Source organism: Podospora anserina, chromosome 3 (assembly GCF_000226545.1).
Source record: "Podospora anserina S mat+ genomic DNA chromosome 3, supercontig 2".
NCBI lineage: Eukaryota > Fungi > Ascomycota > Sordariomycetes > Sordariales > Podosporaceae > Podospora > Podospora anserina.
The window spans coordinates 2,600,598-2,616,689 of record NW_001914856.1 but is presented as its reverse complement, the minus strand read 5'-3'; the positions used below and the strand labels follow the sequence as shown (position 1 = coordinate 2,616,689).

The following is a 16,092-nucleotide window of genomic DNA, read 5'->3' as shown; positions in this document are numbered from 1 at the left end:
CAAGCTACCAGTCATATTCGGGGAATTCTAGGCCGAGGGCTTGGACGAGGTGGGCGAAGGTGTCTTGAGACTCAAAGGTCCATGTTTGGTTGTGTTGTTCTGGTGGGAATTTGATGGTGATTTCGACTGCGGGGGAGTCTGTTGATGATGGTTCGAGCTCGTTGGCATGTTGATCAATATGTGGTTGTGTGTCGGTGGTTTCCATGATGAAGCCTGATGACGTGTGTGAGGCTCAAGAAGGTTGTGATATGTGAGATGAGGCTCAAAATGTTACAACGTTGGTGTCTTAAACAAGATGCCGAAGTGTTAGACCTGACGAAGTTGTCGCTGATGTTGTAGAAGTCAAAATTCACTGATACACCTCAACTGAGTCAAATGTGATGCGGAGGATAGTAAGAAGTATATTGTTGTGAGCTGTGAGTGAGATCCATCGCTCAATTGATAGGCATCACTAGCAAAGCTTCGATGACGATTCTAGAAACCCGTTTGTCAGGCCTGCTTTGTCATCCGCCACGAGGTCAAAGACTGAGCTCAGCTCACGGGCCCGTGCCAAACCACGGCAAACTGGCTGTGTTCACTTCATCTCATCTCATCAACTCATCTTGAATTGACAACTGAGATCACGACCGGCGATGAACAAAAGCTCACAAGGCGATCTTCTCGAAGCCAACGACAAGCCAATCAGCACCCTGCTGCCGCTTCATTCTGAGACGCCGCTCCAAGACCAAGTGAAACGCTCGGCAAGTGGAGATTCGCAGCGCGTCGAGAGAAACGGCTTCTATCCCAACGGTTTTGATATCAAAAGAAAAACGATCTGCACAATTGCTTGGCCGGCGTCAACTTCTCCAGGTGCCGCATTCTGACTTCATGATCTGTTCCTTCGGACGAGGGGTAAAAAAAGGTTAAACGGGGGACCCTGAAGATCTGTTCTCGGTTTGTGCCGCTCACCGACTTTGCTCTCTCGATACGAGCAGGTGGTGCACAGTCAGGTCACAGTCATTTTTCATTGCGGAGAGCCATCGACATTACGGCCCAGGTAGAGCATAAATTGAACCCGTAATAACTCAATTTCGACAAAAAAGAGGCCTAGCTCCAGCACAAGAACCCCTGAGCGGCTCCAGGACAGGCGGTGAACAGCCAATGAAGTGAAAGTCGACCCCCCTGATGCTGTGGTACCTGTGGGGGCTGCCATCTTGTGCCGCTAGGCCCGACCTGGCTCGCATCACCGGGGGCTGGCTTTCCTTCAAGATGTTGCCCCTTCCCCGTGTTGTTTTCTGCGACCTGCTTCTCCTCCTGAGCCACCATCTCGTGTTTCCGTTGTTGGGAACCAAGCCAGCCTCTTCAGGTCAAAACCATCTTGCATACCAACTGGCAGGAACGGGCCTTCCTGTCATTCTAGTCACTCCTTTGACACAACATTTTGAACCACTATTTGCTTTGAGCATCTTATTTTGCTCGTACTCGCTCCACGCGCGCGCAGACAAAACCCAACCAACCAAGTTTTCTAACCACCACATTCCAACTTTTACGAGTTCCAACCTTTCAAACCCAACCTGTCTCAGTAATAGTAGCTAAAGCACCCGCAACCATGCTTGTACGTCTCTCCGTCTGCCTACCGTCTCTCGCCGAAGCCGCCATGCTGACCTCTCGCAACAGATGCAATCCGCGCTCCTGGCGCTCGGCGCCACCGCCGTCGCCGCCCTCCAGCCCCTCGAGGTAAAGGGCCAGGACTTCGTCAACCCCAAAACCGGCAACCGCTTCCAAATCGTCGGCATGGCCTACCAGCCCGGCGGCTCGGCGGGATATGACCCCAAGAAGAAGCGCGACCCCCTCTCGGACCCGGACGTCTGCATGCGCGACGCCGCCCTCCTCCAGATCCTCGGCGTCAACGCCATCCGGGTCTACAACCTCAACCCCGACCTCAACCACGACGAGTGCGTCTCCATCTTCAACGCCGCGGGGATGTACATGCTCCTCGACGTCAACTCCCCCATGCCGGGCGAGGCCCTGACCTCGTTCGAGGTCTACAAGTCGTACTACGCCTCGTACCTCAACCGCACCTTCGCCGTCGTCGAGGCCTTCAAGGACTACCCCAACACCTTGGCTTTCTTCTCCGGAAACGAGGTCATTGACAAGGAGGAGACGACCGAGTTTGTTCCTTCCTACGTCCGCGCGGTCACTCGCGACTTGAAGAATTACATCAAGAACTGGTCTGACCGCAAGATCCCCGTGGGTTACTCTGCCGCTGATGTGCGCGAGGTTCTGTGGGATTCGTTCAGCTACTTTACCTGCTCGCTTCAGGGCGACAAGGACGACATGTCGATGGGCGACCTCTTTGCGCTCAACTCGTACTCTTGGTGCGGCGACTCGTCCTTTACGGAGTCGTCGTTTGACAAGCTGGTGGAGGGCTTTGAAAACACCCCCGTGCCCGTCTTCTTTTCCGAGTTTGGGTGCAACACCCCCTCCCCTCGCATCTTCACCGAGATCGGCAGCATTTACGGCCCGGACATGTACGACGTTTTTGCCGGCGGTATCGTGTACGAGTACACCCAGGAGCCTAACAACTACGGCCTTGTCAACATGACCGAGGAGGGCCCGGCTACCCTGATGAGCGATTTTTACTCTCTCCGGGATCAGTATGCGAAGCTTGACTTTAAGAAGCTGCAGAGCTTGAAGCCAAAGAGCAGCACGCCTAAGCCGGTGAGCTGCAGTCCCAAACTGATCACGGTTGATGGGTTCCAGAACAACTTTACGCTGCCGGTGCTGCCTCCGGGGGCGAAGGAGATGATTGACAATGGGATTGAGAACAAGCCGAAGGCGGGGAAGCTGGTGGAGATCAAGGACTGGAAGGTCAAGTATGAGGTTCGGAACGCGGACGGGACGGTGATTAAGGATTTGGCTGTTAAGCCTTTGGCGGATGATGAGGTTAATGGTGGGTTTCCTTTTTCTTTCCCCGTCTCCAAATCTTGTGTTGAGTTTTGTTCGCTGACATGTGAGATAATAACAGCCCCCGGTTCCAACACTGCTAACCTCAGCGCTGGGTCTGGGTCTTCTGGATCTTCCGGCTCGCAGGGCAGCACCAACGGTGGTGATGGTGATGACAAGGAGAACAGCGCTGCTGGCCATGGGGTCGGTGGTGGTGTCTTGGCTCTCGTGATGGGTGTTGCTGCTTTGGTTGCTGCTTTCTAAAGTGGATTTAACCTGTCATCATGTTTGTTTGGCTTTTTTTTTTGGTGGAAACTTTTAGTCGGCTATGATGATACCTGTTGTGTGTGTGTGTGTGTGTGTGTGTGTGTGTGTGTGTGTGTGTGTGGTATAGTTGGTTTTTTTAGAGGAGGAGGTGGCGGAGGAGGAGGAAGTTGTTTGTATCTAATGCTTGGTGTGTTTTTTTCTTTTCTTCTTTCTGGCACAAAACACAAGTTGAAAAAAAAAAACGATGGGAACACACACCGTATGATACCCCTTTTTTGCGCCGTTGCTTTCTTTTTGAAGCGTGGAGCCTGGTTGATAGAGGGGTTGGATGGGGGTGGTTTGTTGTATATATTTCGTTTCTGCAAGTTGTGGTGGAGAGGTTGGTTTTCTGTTGTATGAAGGGGGATTCTGTCGATATTTCGGAAGGTGGCGGCGGTTGGAAATGAAGGTTGCACAAAAGAAAGTTAAAGTTGCCTGGGGAGATTTTAAAGATGATGATTCTGGTAACGAGCTGTGTTGGTTTATAGTAAAAGAAGAGGAAGAAAGAATGTATATCATGTGTACCGTACCCCCTACTTGGCTGTCATGCTCACTGCCATGTCTTTTGTTGTGGTGTGCCTGAATCATATCTTACGTTTTCAACCTAACCTTGTTTATTTACAGTTCTCTTATTGAAACCCTGGTTTGGGGTCGTGGGTGCAAAAGGTGTGTTTTGGCTGACCTTGGGCCCATCCAAACATTCTCGGTCCCTTGAATTTATAAAACCTAGGCATCAGTCTGGCACTCGACAACATCTTTCACATTCAAGCCTCAGGGAATCTTGGTTTCAGATATGAGAACCAAATCTAGCTATTCAATGCCTCGCAAACTATGGATCAATGACCAAATCAAACACCACAGCAAAGCAATCCAAACAAACACTAGGAAGCGTACGTATTTCAACTTTTCCGCTCCATCTAGCTTGCCAGCCAAACAACAGAAAAATCCCAAAACAAGAACAGCAGCAACTAGCTACACTACATAGCGCTTCCTCGTTTTATTATACTTTCTAAACAAAGGGGTTTGTGACAAATAAACAGAACCGTTTCCCTTTCCATTCTTATCCGTTCTCCCCTCCTACCCGCCCACCCGGCATGAAAGATGCGCCCCAATTACAAAAAAAGAAAACAGAAGAACACGGCAGAGAAGAGACTGGATAGACATGGAAGGGTGCTACCTAGGTCCTCAAAATGAATTTTTCATCATGACATTCATACTGGCACATTTAAGCCTTGAACTCCTCGATACCGGCAGCCTCCCACTTGCCGGGGATGAGGGCAAGGGGCACGATACCGCTGACGTGCATCTCGGGGCCGAAGATCTTGGCCTGGAGGCCGAGTTCTTGTGTCGCGGCCTTCATGTTCTTGAGACCCTCCTGGTAGTTGGGGCCGGCACGACGGACCCAGATCTGGACGTTGTGCTCGTTGAGAGCCTTGGCGTACTCTCTGAGGGCCTTGATCACACCCTTGAAGGTGGAGGCAACGTTGGTGAAGTTGGCAATACCACCACCGATGAACAGGACCTTGCCCTTGTCGCTCAATGGCGCACGGAGCATAAGGTCGAGGACAGTGCGGGCATAGTGGTAGGTCTGGGACTCGGTGGGAGCACCAGAGTACTCACCATAGTTGGCAAGCTCGTCGGCGAAACCAGCAGAGGCAATGGCATCGGCGTAGACGACGGAAGCACCACCACCAGCGACCAGAGTCCAGATTCTGCCGTTGGGGTTGAGGACGGTAAGCTTGAGGGAAGCGCCAGTCTTCGCGTCAAGCTCAGCGATGTAAGCCTCCTCCTTGCTGAGCTCACGGCCGAAGGGAGCAGGGAACTCGATTGGGGGACCGGCGTCAATGTTGACGGAACCGTTGGCTGATGATGGGGCAGTGATGCCGAGAGCAGCTGGCGATCTGGCAATGGCCCACTTCACACCGCACTCGAAGTCGGCAGTCTGATCGAGCTTGGCAGCCAAGTCCAAGAAGTGAACGCTGGCGGAAGTGGCATCCTCGTTGGGAATGACCACAAGGGGGTTGATCTCCATGTATGTGAACTGGCAGTCAACATAGACGGCATAGAGACGGACAACTAGGGTTTCTTGGTAAGCAGATGCACCGCAGATAAGTTCCCCCCCCCCAAAAAAAATAAGCTTGTCAACTTACTGAAGTCAACCAGGACATTGTGAAGACCCTTGGGGATCTTCTTCAGGAGCGTAGCGGCAATCTCCTCGTTGGAGGGGAACTCGGAGAGATCCACGGGGATGAGGATCTTCTCGGCCTTCTCGTCGACATCACCAACATCAACACCGCCCTCGTGGGTGAAGAGAATCCAGTCGCCCTGATATCATGGTCAGTTATAGGTTCTTTTTGGAGTTGCATCGGTGTTGGAGCGGCGTGCACAAGCAACAGGTGCAAGTGAGACTTTGATGGCGCCAGATCCACAGCATAACCTGGTTTAGCCTTCCGCTCGTCCGGCTCGGTAGCCTGTATCAGGCGGCCCGCAACGCCAGGACCGGCATGAACGATCGCTGCAGATTATAAACCCCCAGAAAATCCCGGTGTTTGCATTCTGGCTTTGTTTTCTTCATCTGCCATGCGATTTTTCAACATCCGCATCCTGCGTTGACAACACCACCCTCAACGATTTCCGATTGGCGATTGGGGTTTTGCCAAGCCTGGCTTCATTCAATTGGAGATGCACACAACCAACTTACATCGCGGACTGAGTTGATCTAAGGGATTCGTTAGCGCCAAATTCCTCCGTTACGAAACACACCAACCAGCACGCGCCACACTTACGTTGATATAGTACTCGGTGTTGGCGGGGTGAGGCACAAAGGGCTCGACCAGGAATTGGCGGAGGACACCCTCGACATGCTCAACCTGCTGTGTCTTGCCAGCACGCTCAGCGATCCACGCCTTCGCCTCGGGCCATGTCTTGTTGAGAGCGAGAAGACCGCTCTTTCCACGGCGCTTGATCAGCTGATCGGGCTTCGCAACGAACTTGGCATCCGACTGGAGGAGCCACGGGTATGTGACCTCAGCCTGGTCAAGAACGGTAGAGACGTCCTGGTCCTCGGGAAAGTGAAGAGAGGCGAGTCTAGGAGGGGGGTTGTGCTTGGTAGGGGGAGGGAGAGTGCTGGGCTTGATCACAGGGGCGCGAGTGAGGTGGTAGTTGATGATGGCCTTGCCATCGGCCTCGAGAATGCTCTTCGCCGACATGATGTGAGTTGTGTGGTTGTTCCTTTCGTCTTCTGTTTCTTGAGAGTTTGCAGTGGTCAGCTTTGTGGCCCGGTGAAAGTGAAGGAGGAGGATGATGATGATGGAGGCGGGAAACGCATTGAATGCGAGGGGTTGCTCACCTAAAGTTGATTGAGCTACCAAGCTTCTTCCCGAGTGGGTGGACTGGGCGAGTGCTCAAACGAGGGGCAATTCGTTAAAGGGATGAGGACACCGGGAGAGAGAGGACGAGATGGAGGAGAATGTCGAAAAAAGGAGAGTGATTTGGAAAACGAGCAGCAACTAACTTCTTTCACTTGTTGCTCTGGGCGGGCACGCAAGGGAATGGGACCGTCGCTTCCTTGGGATTTGGGTTGGGGGGGATGGGCCAGAAAAAAGGTACCAATGTCCCGCCCGCCAAAATCAAGCCAAACCATTGGGGTTGGTGGGTTGAACCCAAGCGGGGCAATTGTCCTGGGGGCGGTCAAGGGACCCGAGGTACCAATACTTCGGTGACACCTCCAGCTCCCAAGCCTACCTAGCTAACCCCGTCGAGGGGGGGACCCGACCGAACCCTGCATTCTGTCCATCCTGTCCTGTTTCTCCATCTTTCTCTCTCTCTCTCTCCTTTCTTTCCGCCCTCTTCACCTTGAGAACCAACCTCAAATCACTGAGTCTCGATGGTTTTGAGTTTCTGGATCCTGCGGAGGCACGCAGGCGGCGCAGAGCTACCTGACTGCGACGACAGTGGGACTTCTCGTCGTGAAACTGAGGTGCTGTTCGTGCAATAGGTGTGCGCAGTAAGGTGCATACGATACGTCCCTGGCAATGCCCCGACTGCCATCCATCTTCCATTCACCTCAGCGCATCTCGCCGAGGTCTGAGTCTCTGTCTGCGGCTGTGGATTCCCTGCATCACGGCGTCCGCAAGGCGGAGGGTGTTGGGGATCATCCGGCCCCGAACAGCAGCTCCCGTCCTCCTGGGGTCATCCTGTATCACGGGCTCCCGGGCTGACATCTTGTCCTGTCCTGTCTCGAGCCTGACGGTCTGACGGGTGTCTCTCTTTTCTTTTCTTTTCCTTTCCTTTCCTCACGACAGCAGCAACAGGTGTTCTGCCATCAGCCTGCCATGTGTACACGTCCGGCTCGGTCGGCCCTTGGCCTGGTTCAATGTGTATGATTGTGTGTGGGTGCGTGGGTGCCTGTAAAAATTAGCTGGATCTTTTACGACCTTCTCCTGTCCCCGCCCGCCGTTGCCGATCGGGCCCCGGTCTCCATACCGTCTCCAGGTCAGATCACAGTTGATCCCGTCTCTCGAGAATGTGGGTTATGGAGAGCTTATGGAGGTTACCCCGCGCTGGCAAGTGTTCTCGGCACCGTGTTCAGCAGGCCATGCCTGTTGACCTTGACCTTGAAGGACTGTCTCATATGTTCCTCCCATCTTGATCTCTCTCTGTCTCATCATGGGAGCACGGTCGATTGTTGATGATGATAAAGAACATTTTGGAAGAGTGTCGGGGGCTTGGTGCCAGCGAAGATCGGATCATGCTGTGGCTCTGGTGGCTCCGGGCCTCGCAGGTACCTGTACATGGGCCGCACCAGACCTTGCCAAGGGACGGCGGGGTCCACCCTCGACCGCCCGCTGTCAAAGTTCGCTGGCCAGAAAAGCGCAGGTCTGGCTGGAATTGGTGAAAGTCCGCTGGGCGATCGGACATGATGCGACCAGGGTGTGCGAAAAAGAGTTGGGGAAACTGGCGGTGTTTGTTGGATGGTTGACCTGGTGTCGGTCCAATTAGCTACGGCTAGCGCCCGCAACATTTCTTGGGATTCCAGCAAGCTAGCTGTCGCCAGGGCACTGCTTCACTAAACTGCGGAGCTCTCGCCCACCTCACGCCCTGCAGCTCTCGAGTAGCAGGTAAACCCCCCCCGAGAGCCCGTTCCCATCAACGAGAGAGGGACACAAGGACCGACAAAAAACCTCCCACCCAAAATCCAACCCACCTCGGCCACCACCCACCTCTCCTCTCCATCTTTTCAGAGAATCACTTTCTCCTTTCTCTCCTTTTCTGCCCTTCTACATTTCCACCATCACCACCCTCACCCTCCTCCCTCCTCCCCTTCTCTTGCTGTTTTCTTTTTCTCTTGTTCCAAGAAGGCAACAGAACCCACATCTTCACCACAGCCAGACAGACGCAGAACCCACCATGTCTCCCGCTGCCTCCAACGGCACCAATGGTGCGAATGGTGCTTCCAACCCAACTGGCGGTCTGTCTGCCAACGACAACATTCGCAGATTCGCTGCCCCCAGCAGGCCACTGAGCCCTCTCCCCGCCCACGCTCTCTTCAACGACAAGACGAGATGCTTCGTCTACGGCATGCAGCCCCGCGCCGTGCAGGGCATGCTCGATTTCGACTTCATCTGCAAGCGGGCGACCCCCTCCGTCGCCGGCATCATCTACACATTCGGCGGCCAGTTCGTCAGCAAGATGTACTGGGGCACCAGCGAGACTCTTCTCCCGGTCTACCAGGAGGTGCCCAAGGCCATTTCCAAGCACCCCGATGTTGATGTCGTTGTCAACTTTGCTTCCTCCCGCTCAGTCTACCAGTCCACCATGGAGCTGATGGAGTACCCCCAGATCAAGACCATTGCCATCATTGCTGAGGGTGTCCCCGAGCGTGTAAGTGTTTTCGTCTCAGCAGCGATTGGTCGAGAGACTGACGGTTTGGCTTCCTCCAGCGTGCTCGTGAGATCGCCCACATTGCCAAGAAGAAGGGCGTCACCATTATCGGCCCTGCCACCGTCGGTGGCATCAAGCCCGGCTGCTTCAAGATTGGTAACACTGGTGGTATGATGGACAACATTGTTGCTTCCAAGCTCTACCGCAAGGGTTCCGTCGGCTACGTTTCCAAGTCCGGTGGCATGTCCAACGAGCTCAACAACATTATTGCCAACAACACGGATGGTGTCTACGAGGGTGTGGCCATTGGTGGTGATCGGTACCCCGGCACCACCTTCATTGACCACCTCTTGCGTTACCAGGCCGATCCTGGGTGCAAGATCCTCGTCCTCCTCGGTGAGGTCGGTGGTGTCGAGGAGTACAAGGTCATTGATGCCGTCAAGCAGGGCATCATTACCAAGCCCATTGTCGCGTGGGCTATCGGTACCTGCGCCAGCATGTTCAAGACTGAGGTTCAGTTCGGCCACGCTGGTGCCTTTGCCAATTCTCAGCTCGAAACTGCCAAGATGAAGAACGAGAGCATGAGGGAGGCCGGTTTCTACGTCCCCGAGACCTTCGAGGACATGCCCGCTCTCCTCGGGCAGGTGTACGAGAAGCTCGTCAAGGAGGGCACCATCAAGCCCCAGCCCGAGCCCGTTGTGCCCAAGATCCCCATCGATTACTCGTGGGCCCAGGAGCTTGGTCTCATCCGCAAGCCCGCTGCCTTCATTTCCACCATTTCCGATGACCGTGGCCAGGAACTCCTCTACGCTGGTATGCCCATCTCGGACGTGTTCAGGGAAGATATCGGTATCGGTGGTGTCATGTCTCTGCTGTGGTTCCGCCGCCGCCTCCCACCATACGCCTCCAAGTTCTTGGAGATGGTCCTCATGCTTACCGCTGACCACGGCCCCGCCGTGTCGGGTGCCATGAACACCATCATCACCACCCGTGCCGGTAAGGACCTGATCAGCGCTCTCGTCTCTGGTCTCCTCACCATCGGTTCTCGTTTCGGCGGTGCCCTTGACGGTGCCGCCGAGGAGTTCACCAAGGCCTTTGACAAGGGCCTCAGCCCCCGTGAGTTCGTCGACAGCATGCGCAAGGCGAACAAGCTCATTCCCGGTATTGGTCACCGTGTCAAGTCCCGCAACAACCCCGATTTGCGTGTGGAGCTCGTCAAGGAGTACGTCAAGGCCAAGTTCCCCAACCACAAGCTTCTCGACTATGCGCTCGCCGTCGAGACCGTCACCACCTCCAAGAAGGACAACCTCATTCTCAACGTCGACGGCTGCATTGCCGTCTGCTTCGTGGACCTGGTCAGAAACTGCGGTGCCTTCACCGCCGAGGAGGCCGAGGACTACCTCGGCATGGGTGTGCTCAACGGTCTCTTTGTTCTTGGTCGCAGCATTGGTCTTATTGCCCACTACCTCGATCAGAAGAGACTGCGTACTGGCCTCTACCGCCATCCTTGGGATGATATCACCTACCTTCTTCCTTCCCTCCAGCAGTCTGGTCCTCCAGGCGCCGAGGGCCGTGTTGAGGTGCAGATGTAAGCGGTTTTTGGGCATTGTTAGACAAATCAAAAGTTGGCGCGCAAACGGACATGGGTTTAGAGGAAACTACACGTTTTTTTACGTCAACGAATGGAATTATTTGGTCATGATTTTTATTTTTTTTATTTTTTTTGAACTCTGTATTGTCTGATGTCTTTTCGTCTTTTGTTTGCTATCCATGCAACATGTGGAAAAGATGCTAGACATTGGGGGGGTTGTGTACGGATGGGTGGTGGGGACGGTCATGGATGGGAAATCAAGGGATGGGATTTGAACACCTCTTGTTGTGATTTTTTTAGTTACATAGCTAAGCACTTTAATGAAGATATGGAAGTGATTTGTTGCTGTACTTGGTTTACCGTGAGAGATTTTGTGCTTGTGATGGTCCATGATTTTCGTCCGAAAGTGTATCTTCATGAATACCATCCGTGAGTGAATACCATCCCTCGGTGAACGGTTGCGCCAGGATACTCGAGATGGCAGTTCCCAAGCAAGCTGGGAGTCAATTCCGTCCCTGCTTCTTGTGACTATTTGGAAGAGGGACATGCACAGTACCTCTGTCCCCCGACATGCATGGTGATCAGATGGGGACCTGCTGTGTTGGACATGATGCCCGTCATCCCGCAGTGCCTTGCCTCGTGGTATGCAGCTCCGGTGTCATGATAGTCACTGCCTGCCCACATGGGACCAGGGTGAGCTTCACATGCTCCTTATCTTGACTATGTTCTCGGGCTGTTCCTGCAGCTTGCATTGCGTCGGGGTCCAACATTCAGGAGGTACATCCTCCACATGGCGAACTAGGGGATTATAACGAAAGAGGAATGTGTGTCGACATGTTTTACATTTTGTTGCTATGGTGGTGAGTGAAGTTGTATCTCATGTACGCCAAGGTTCTGGAAACGCAGTGAAGATGCTTGCTCGAGAAAGGTTGAGGCTAGTGATGTAGTATTTGGAATTGGCTTTTGACGATGCGGGTGAGCGGCCTTCTTGGCTTTGGGATGGCGCCCTCGATCAAGGATATCAAGATCGTGGGGGTCTCTGTCTCCCTTATTCTGTGTAGAATTTGGAATTCTGGACTTCAACTTTCCCCATTCTGTTCAATCATTGCGAACACATCGCCAAGTTGATACCCCACGATTCTGATGTCGATAAGTGGTGGTGGTGTTACAATGGCGGGGGTCGTTTGAGAGCTCACCTCCTATGGTTGGATAGATTTCCGGGCTGGAACTACTGTCCACTGACAAATGTTGAAATGCCGGCTTGGACGGCCAGACAGACAGACAAACAAACAAACAAACAAACAAACAGACAGACAGACGAGCTGTTGCCAATTTTGGCGGTTAGGATTTGGCTTGGATGAATGTTTCCCCCCCCCCCCCCCTCCTCGCATCCAGGTGGAACCGCAAGCTTTCCTTGGGTTGTTGGTTGTTCCAGGGTCTCGTGTTGAATGGAACCTGCGGAGTTGTGCTTTGTGTCAAAACAACTCGAAAGTAGCTGTACATACCAATGTACTGGTACTTTGTCGTCGGCCTCAAAGCTACCTACCCGCAAAGGAGCTGAATCGCCGAACTGCCCGGGGGACGGGAATGCTGGTGATGGTGGTGGTTGATGGGTGGGTGTGTACTCCGTGTAACCCAAGCCCCATGGATTTCCTCACCATTCTCTGATCGTTGCAGTATAATCTCATTCTCCTCATCCTCAGCATTGCTAAAAAGTCCTCGGCTCGGTCGGGTCGGAACCATCTGACATCCGTACCATCCTCAATGACGGAGCTCCCGGCGGCGGTGCCAAGTCATTTCAAGCTGGGCACCTTGAGAACTTGAAAGCGGGAGCTATAGTGGGGAACCTTGAACCCCCCACCAAAAGCTCCGGTCCCAAAAAGCGGAAAAGCCCGGCAGAATTTCTTCCGTGGTTTTGAGTTTGGGCGGCTCCGGGGTTGGGGTTGGACTGGGATGGGTAGGCCTTGGCATGAATCGCTGATTGACCCAGCTATCGCGACTGTTTTGCTGCCGATTCCGAAGATTGTCAGTTCGTCAACGAAGGTCCGAAGAGATAGTAAATCACACGAGTCGAGTCGGAGATTGGATTCGCGCCGCTGGTCGATAGTTTGCTGAGAAGGAGAAGAAGGGAAAAAGGAGATAACAAAAAGGTTTGTTCTTGTCGTCGTCGAGCAACCGACTTTTTGATTCCCCAGATCTGGAGGGGGATTCACACCTCGGAGAGAACACCCTACCAATTTCCCCTCCCGTTCAGAACGCAAGCTAACCCCCTCCCAGCTCCCACAACCACCACAGCCACACATCCCACCGCCATCATGTCCTACTTCCGCATAACCCTCCACCGCTCAGCCATCGGCCTCCCCCAGCGCACCCGCGACGTGTTATCTGCTCTCGGCCTCCACAAGCGCTCCCAGACCGTCTACCACCCCGTCGAGCCCCAATTCGCAGGCATGATCATGAAAGTGAAAGAACTCGTCAAAGTCGCCGAGGTCGACCGCAAGCTGGAAAAGTGGGAGGTCAAGGCTGAGAGGAGACCCGACAGCGGCTTCTACTTGGAAAAAATGGCGCCGAGGATGGAGGATGGGGGGCAAAAGGTTGGGTCGAGGGTTCTGGCTAGACTTCGGGGGGAGGAGGGCGGGGAGATGACAGTTGAGGGGGTTAGGACTGAGGCGGGTGGACAGGTTAGATTATGAATGGGGGATGAAAGGGGGAGGAAAGAGGGAAGGGAAGGTAAGGGAAGGGAAGGGAAGGGGAAGGGAATGTATGATATTGTTGGGGGATACCAAAAGGGAAATAAAGGAAAATGAACGCATGACACTACCGCTCGAATACGTGATGTCGGAGTTGGAGGTGAGAGGAGAGTTCATCAAATGGGTGCTCTCCAGAGATGCCACCAACACATTGACACATTACCAACTCATATACCTAACCTCTCTTCAACCCCCCAAAGAGACCAGTAAAAACCACATCAAAACCACAAGCAAAAGCCAGCACAAAGCACGTCACATCACCATCACCACACCCCAACAAACAATAATTGAGAACAGCCTCTTATAATTCGCCTCTTCCCTACCCATCAAAAAAAAATCCCAAGAACCCCGAAAGCCACAGCAAGTTTTCCCAAGTAAGTCCAAGCTCACCCTTGTACCCTCCTTGTCCACCAACCACAGCTTCCCTGGCTCCTATCAAATGCTTCTTTCTGAGTGAATAAAACCGAGACCTTTCCCTCTGATTGACCTGTCGAAAACGAAAAACTGGCCTTGTTTTTGCCTCACGGCTTGCTTGCCCAGTCATGATGAGCTGATGATTACCTGGATCCTAAAAGTGCACAATAGTCGAAAACAAAAAAAAAGACAGAAAAAAAAAAGACAACCCTTCCCAGAGAACCACCCAGTTGATATCAATCCTAACCCCCCTTGAACAACGGAAAAATGAAGCCCAGAGAGAAAAAGGAAGAAAATGTCGCTTGGTGAAATTAAAAACTCGGGCTTTTGGGTTGTGCAGTGTGTAGAAGACGTTGTGGTGTGCAGTGTGATGAATTGATTGACGAAGCAGTCTTTCCCTCTCTACCTCTCTCTTCTTCCCTGACCATCCTAGTCGCATCTAACCAGAGTGGCAGATCTTTCGGATATTAATCAAGCAAAAAGAGTGGCCAAGCTACACCGAAGTGAAGCAGATATGTCCAGAGGAATTTGTGGAGGAGGAAAAACTCAAGTTTGTGTGGTGATACTGTAGATGTGGCTGATGTCGAAATCGAGATGGTGACTTTGATAAGTGATGAAGAATGAACAAGGCTTTTGCCCGTGGGTGGCAAGTAAAATACCAAAGAAAAAGCCGATGTCGGTTGCTGATACCCTCACTCAAGTGGATAACCCGACGACTGCCTCTTCAGCCGTATCCATCGCTGTCATGCCAGACGCTTGCACCTCTGCATCGCAATCATCTAATCCGATGAGTCGGGCGAGCTGAGCTCCGACAGGGTCGACGACGCCGCGCTAGGGGATGCAAGAGGAGGAGCATTATCCTAAGTGCTCTTCGCCGCATCCACGTAGTCATTGCCGGGCTGCTCGTACTCGTTGACGAAGTAGCGAGAATGCTGACGGGAGAACCACTTTGTGAACGTCTCCAGCTCGTCGCGGAGGCGGTTGACGGACTGCTGATCCATGTTGGTCTGCGCGATAAGCTCGGGAAGCGAGACTGTATACGGGATGTGGTTAGCACGCTCCTCAATTGTGCAGGAGTGTAGGAAGAAAACATACCAAGGAGACGAGTCAGGTGCTCAGCACCGTAGGTGTCGCTGGCACAAGTGTGGTTGGGGTCGGAGGAGTTCCACAACTGGTGCATCTCATGGTATTGGCCACGCTCGAATCTACGATATCAGTCAGTCGACGGCCTACCAAAAGAGCTCAAAGAACGACATGCCTGTAGAGCAGAATGCGGCCCAAGCAGCGATCAAAGTACTCGCGGAGACCCGAAACAGTCTCGTCCAAGATGTCATAGGCAGATGAACCCTCCTCACGGTGAGGGCGCTCGTAGGCGAGATAGTCGTCCAGAATCTCGCTGACGGGATGAGCATGGGGCAGGGGCACCAGTTGCTGGTTCTTGGTGACGTTCTCCCAGTCATCGACCAAGAGAGCCTTCATGTGGTCGGGGAGAGGGATATTGATCGAGGGGCGGTTGTGGAAGTTGTCCTCCTATGTAACATGTTAGCTTGCTGTATATTTCAGAAATCAAACCAAACCAAAGAAGCGCCCTGCCACTGGACATAGGATGTGCTATCAATCCACTCGGATCGATAGTTTGGACGAATGATAAAGAAAAAGCTAAAGGCTGTATCCTCCAAACGCTTGTGTCGAAGGTAGTCGTCATGACAGTTAGAAACATACAGAATCGGGAATCAACCGATAAGCCCTGGGGGCCAACACCTTGTCTGAAGAGATAAACCAGCCACGAGGAACAGCAAAAACCCGCTCAAAGGCAAGCGGGGAGGTGTCCTCGCTAGCCTCGTCGACTACTTCCCCGCAGGACAGAATGAACTGCTGGATGTTGAACACCATCCTCTGGAGCTTGCAATGAAAAACTCGGGTCGCTTGTTCGAACTTCAAGAGGGTGTCGGCAGCACCAGGCTGCCCAGACTTGAAGTGAGGCACCCGGTCCGGGTATCGAACCTCGGCAGGGAGTCCGGCGAGGGGGGGGTTGAAGCTGGGGTCGATATACTCCCAGTTGCGTTCAATCTGCGCCATCACCTGTGGGGGTACGCCCTGCTGTCTGGCTTTGAGAATCTTGGGGTGATTGATGCCAATCTTGCCCTTGTCGGAGCGCTGAGACTTCATCACGTAGCGATCATGAAAATTGATGCGGCCGTTTTTAACATAGACCGAAGTCGC

At 53.2% G+C, this 16,092-nt stretch overlaps 5 protein-coding genes across 5 annotated transcripts in view; 3 read left to right on the top strand and 2 right to left on the bottom strand.

Annotated features, from left to right (window-relative positions):
* Nucleotides 1-1,588: 1,588 nt before the first annotated feature.
* PODANS_3_9310 (uncharacterized protein) lies at nt 1,589-3,189 on the top strand (the record flags this gene model as incomplete). Its single annotated transcript, XM_001909705.1, has 3 exons — nt 1,589-1,594; nt 1,657-2,932; nt 3,008-3,189. The coding sequence occupies 3 exons, from the start codon at nt 1,589-1,591 to the stop codon at nt 3,187-3,189; spliced, it is 1,464 nt and encodes a 487-aa protein (XP_001909740.1).
* Nucleotides 3,190-4,456: 1,267 nt separating this feature from the next.
* PODANS_3_9300 (uncharacterized protein) lies at nt 4,457-6,440 on the bottom strand (the record flags this gene model as incomplete). The annotated part of the gene is made up of 4 exons (XM_001909704.1): nt 4,457-5,307; nt 5,382-5,556; nt 5,933-5,950; nt 6,018-6,440. The coding sequence occupies 4 exons, from the start codon at nt 6,438-6,440 to the stop codon at nt 4,457-4,459; spliced, it is 1,467 nt and encodes a 488-aa protein (XP_001909739.1).
* Nucleotides 6,441-8,640: 2,200 nt separating this feature from the next.
* Nucleotides 8,641-10,706, top strand: PODANS_3_9290 (uncharacterized protein; the record flags this gene model as incomplete). The annotated part of the gene is made up of 2 exons (XM_001909703.1): nt 8,641-9,114; nt 9,174-10,706. The coding sequence occupies 2 exons, from the start codon at nt 8,641-8,643 to the stop codon at nt 10,704-10,706; spliced, it is 2,007 nt and encodes a 668-aa protein (XP_001909738.1).
* Nucleotides 10,707-13,020: 2,314 nt separating this feature from the next.
* PODANS_3_9280 (uncharacterized protein) lies at nt 13,021-13,398 on the top strand (the record flags this gene model as incomplete). Its single annotated transcript, XM_001909702.1, has 1 exon — nt 13,021-13,398. The coding sequence occupies one exon, from the start codon at nt 13,021-13,023 to the stop codon at nt 13,396-13,398; it is 378 nt and encodes a 125-aa protein (XP_001909737.1).
* A 1,331-nt stretch (nt 13,399-14,729) lies between these two features.
* PODANS_3_9270 (uncharacterized protein) overlaps nt 14,730-16,092 on the bottom strand; it is a gene marked incomplete at both ends in the record, with an annotated part of 2,677 nt that continues 1,314 nt past the window's right edge. Inside the window, 3 exons of the mRNA XM_001909701.1 lie at nt 14,730-14,902; nt 14,965-15,074; nt 15,128-15,399. Of these exons, the coding sequence (XP_001909736.1) occupies nt 14,730-14,902; nt 14,965-15,074; nt 15,128-15,399 (555 nt within the window). The remainder of the gene's footprint in view (nt 14,903-14,964; nt 15,075-15,127; nt 15,400-16,092) is intronic.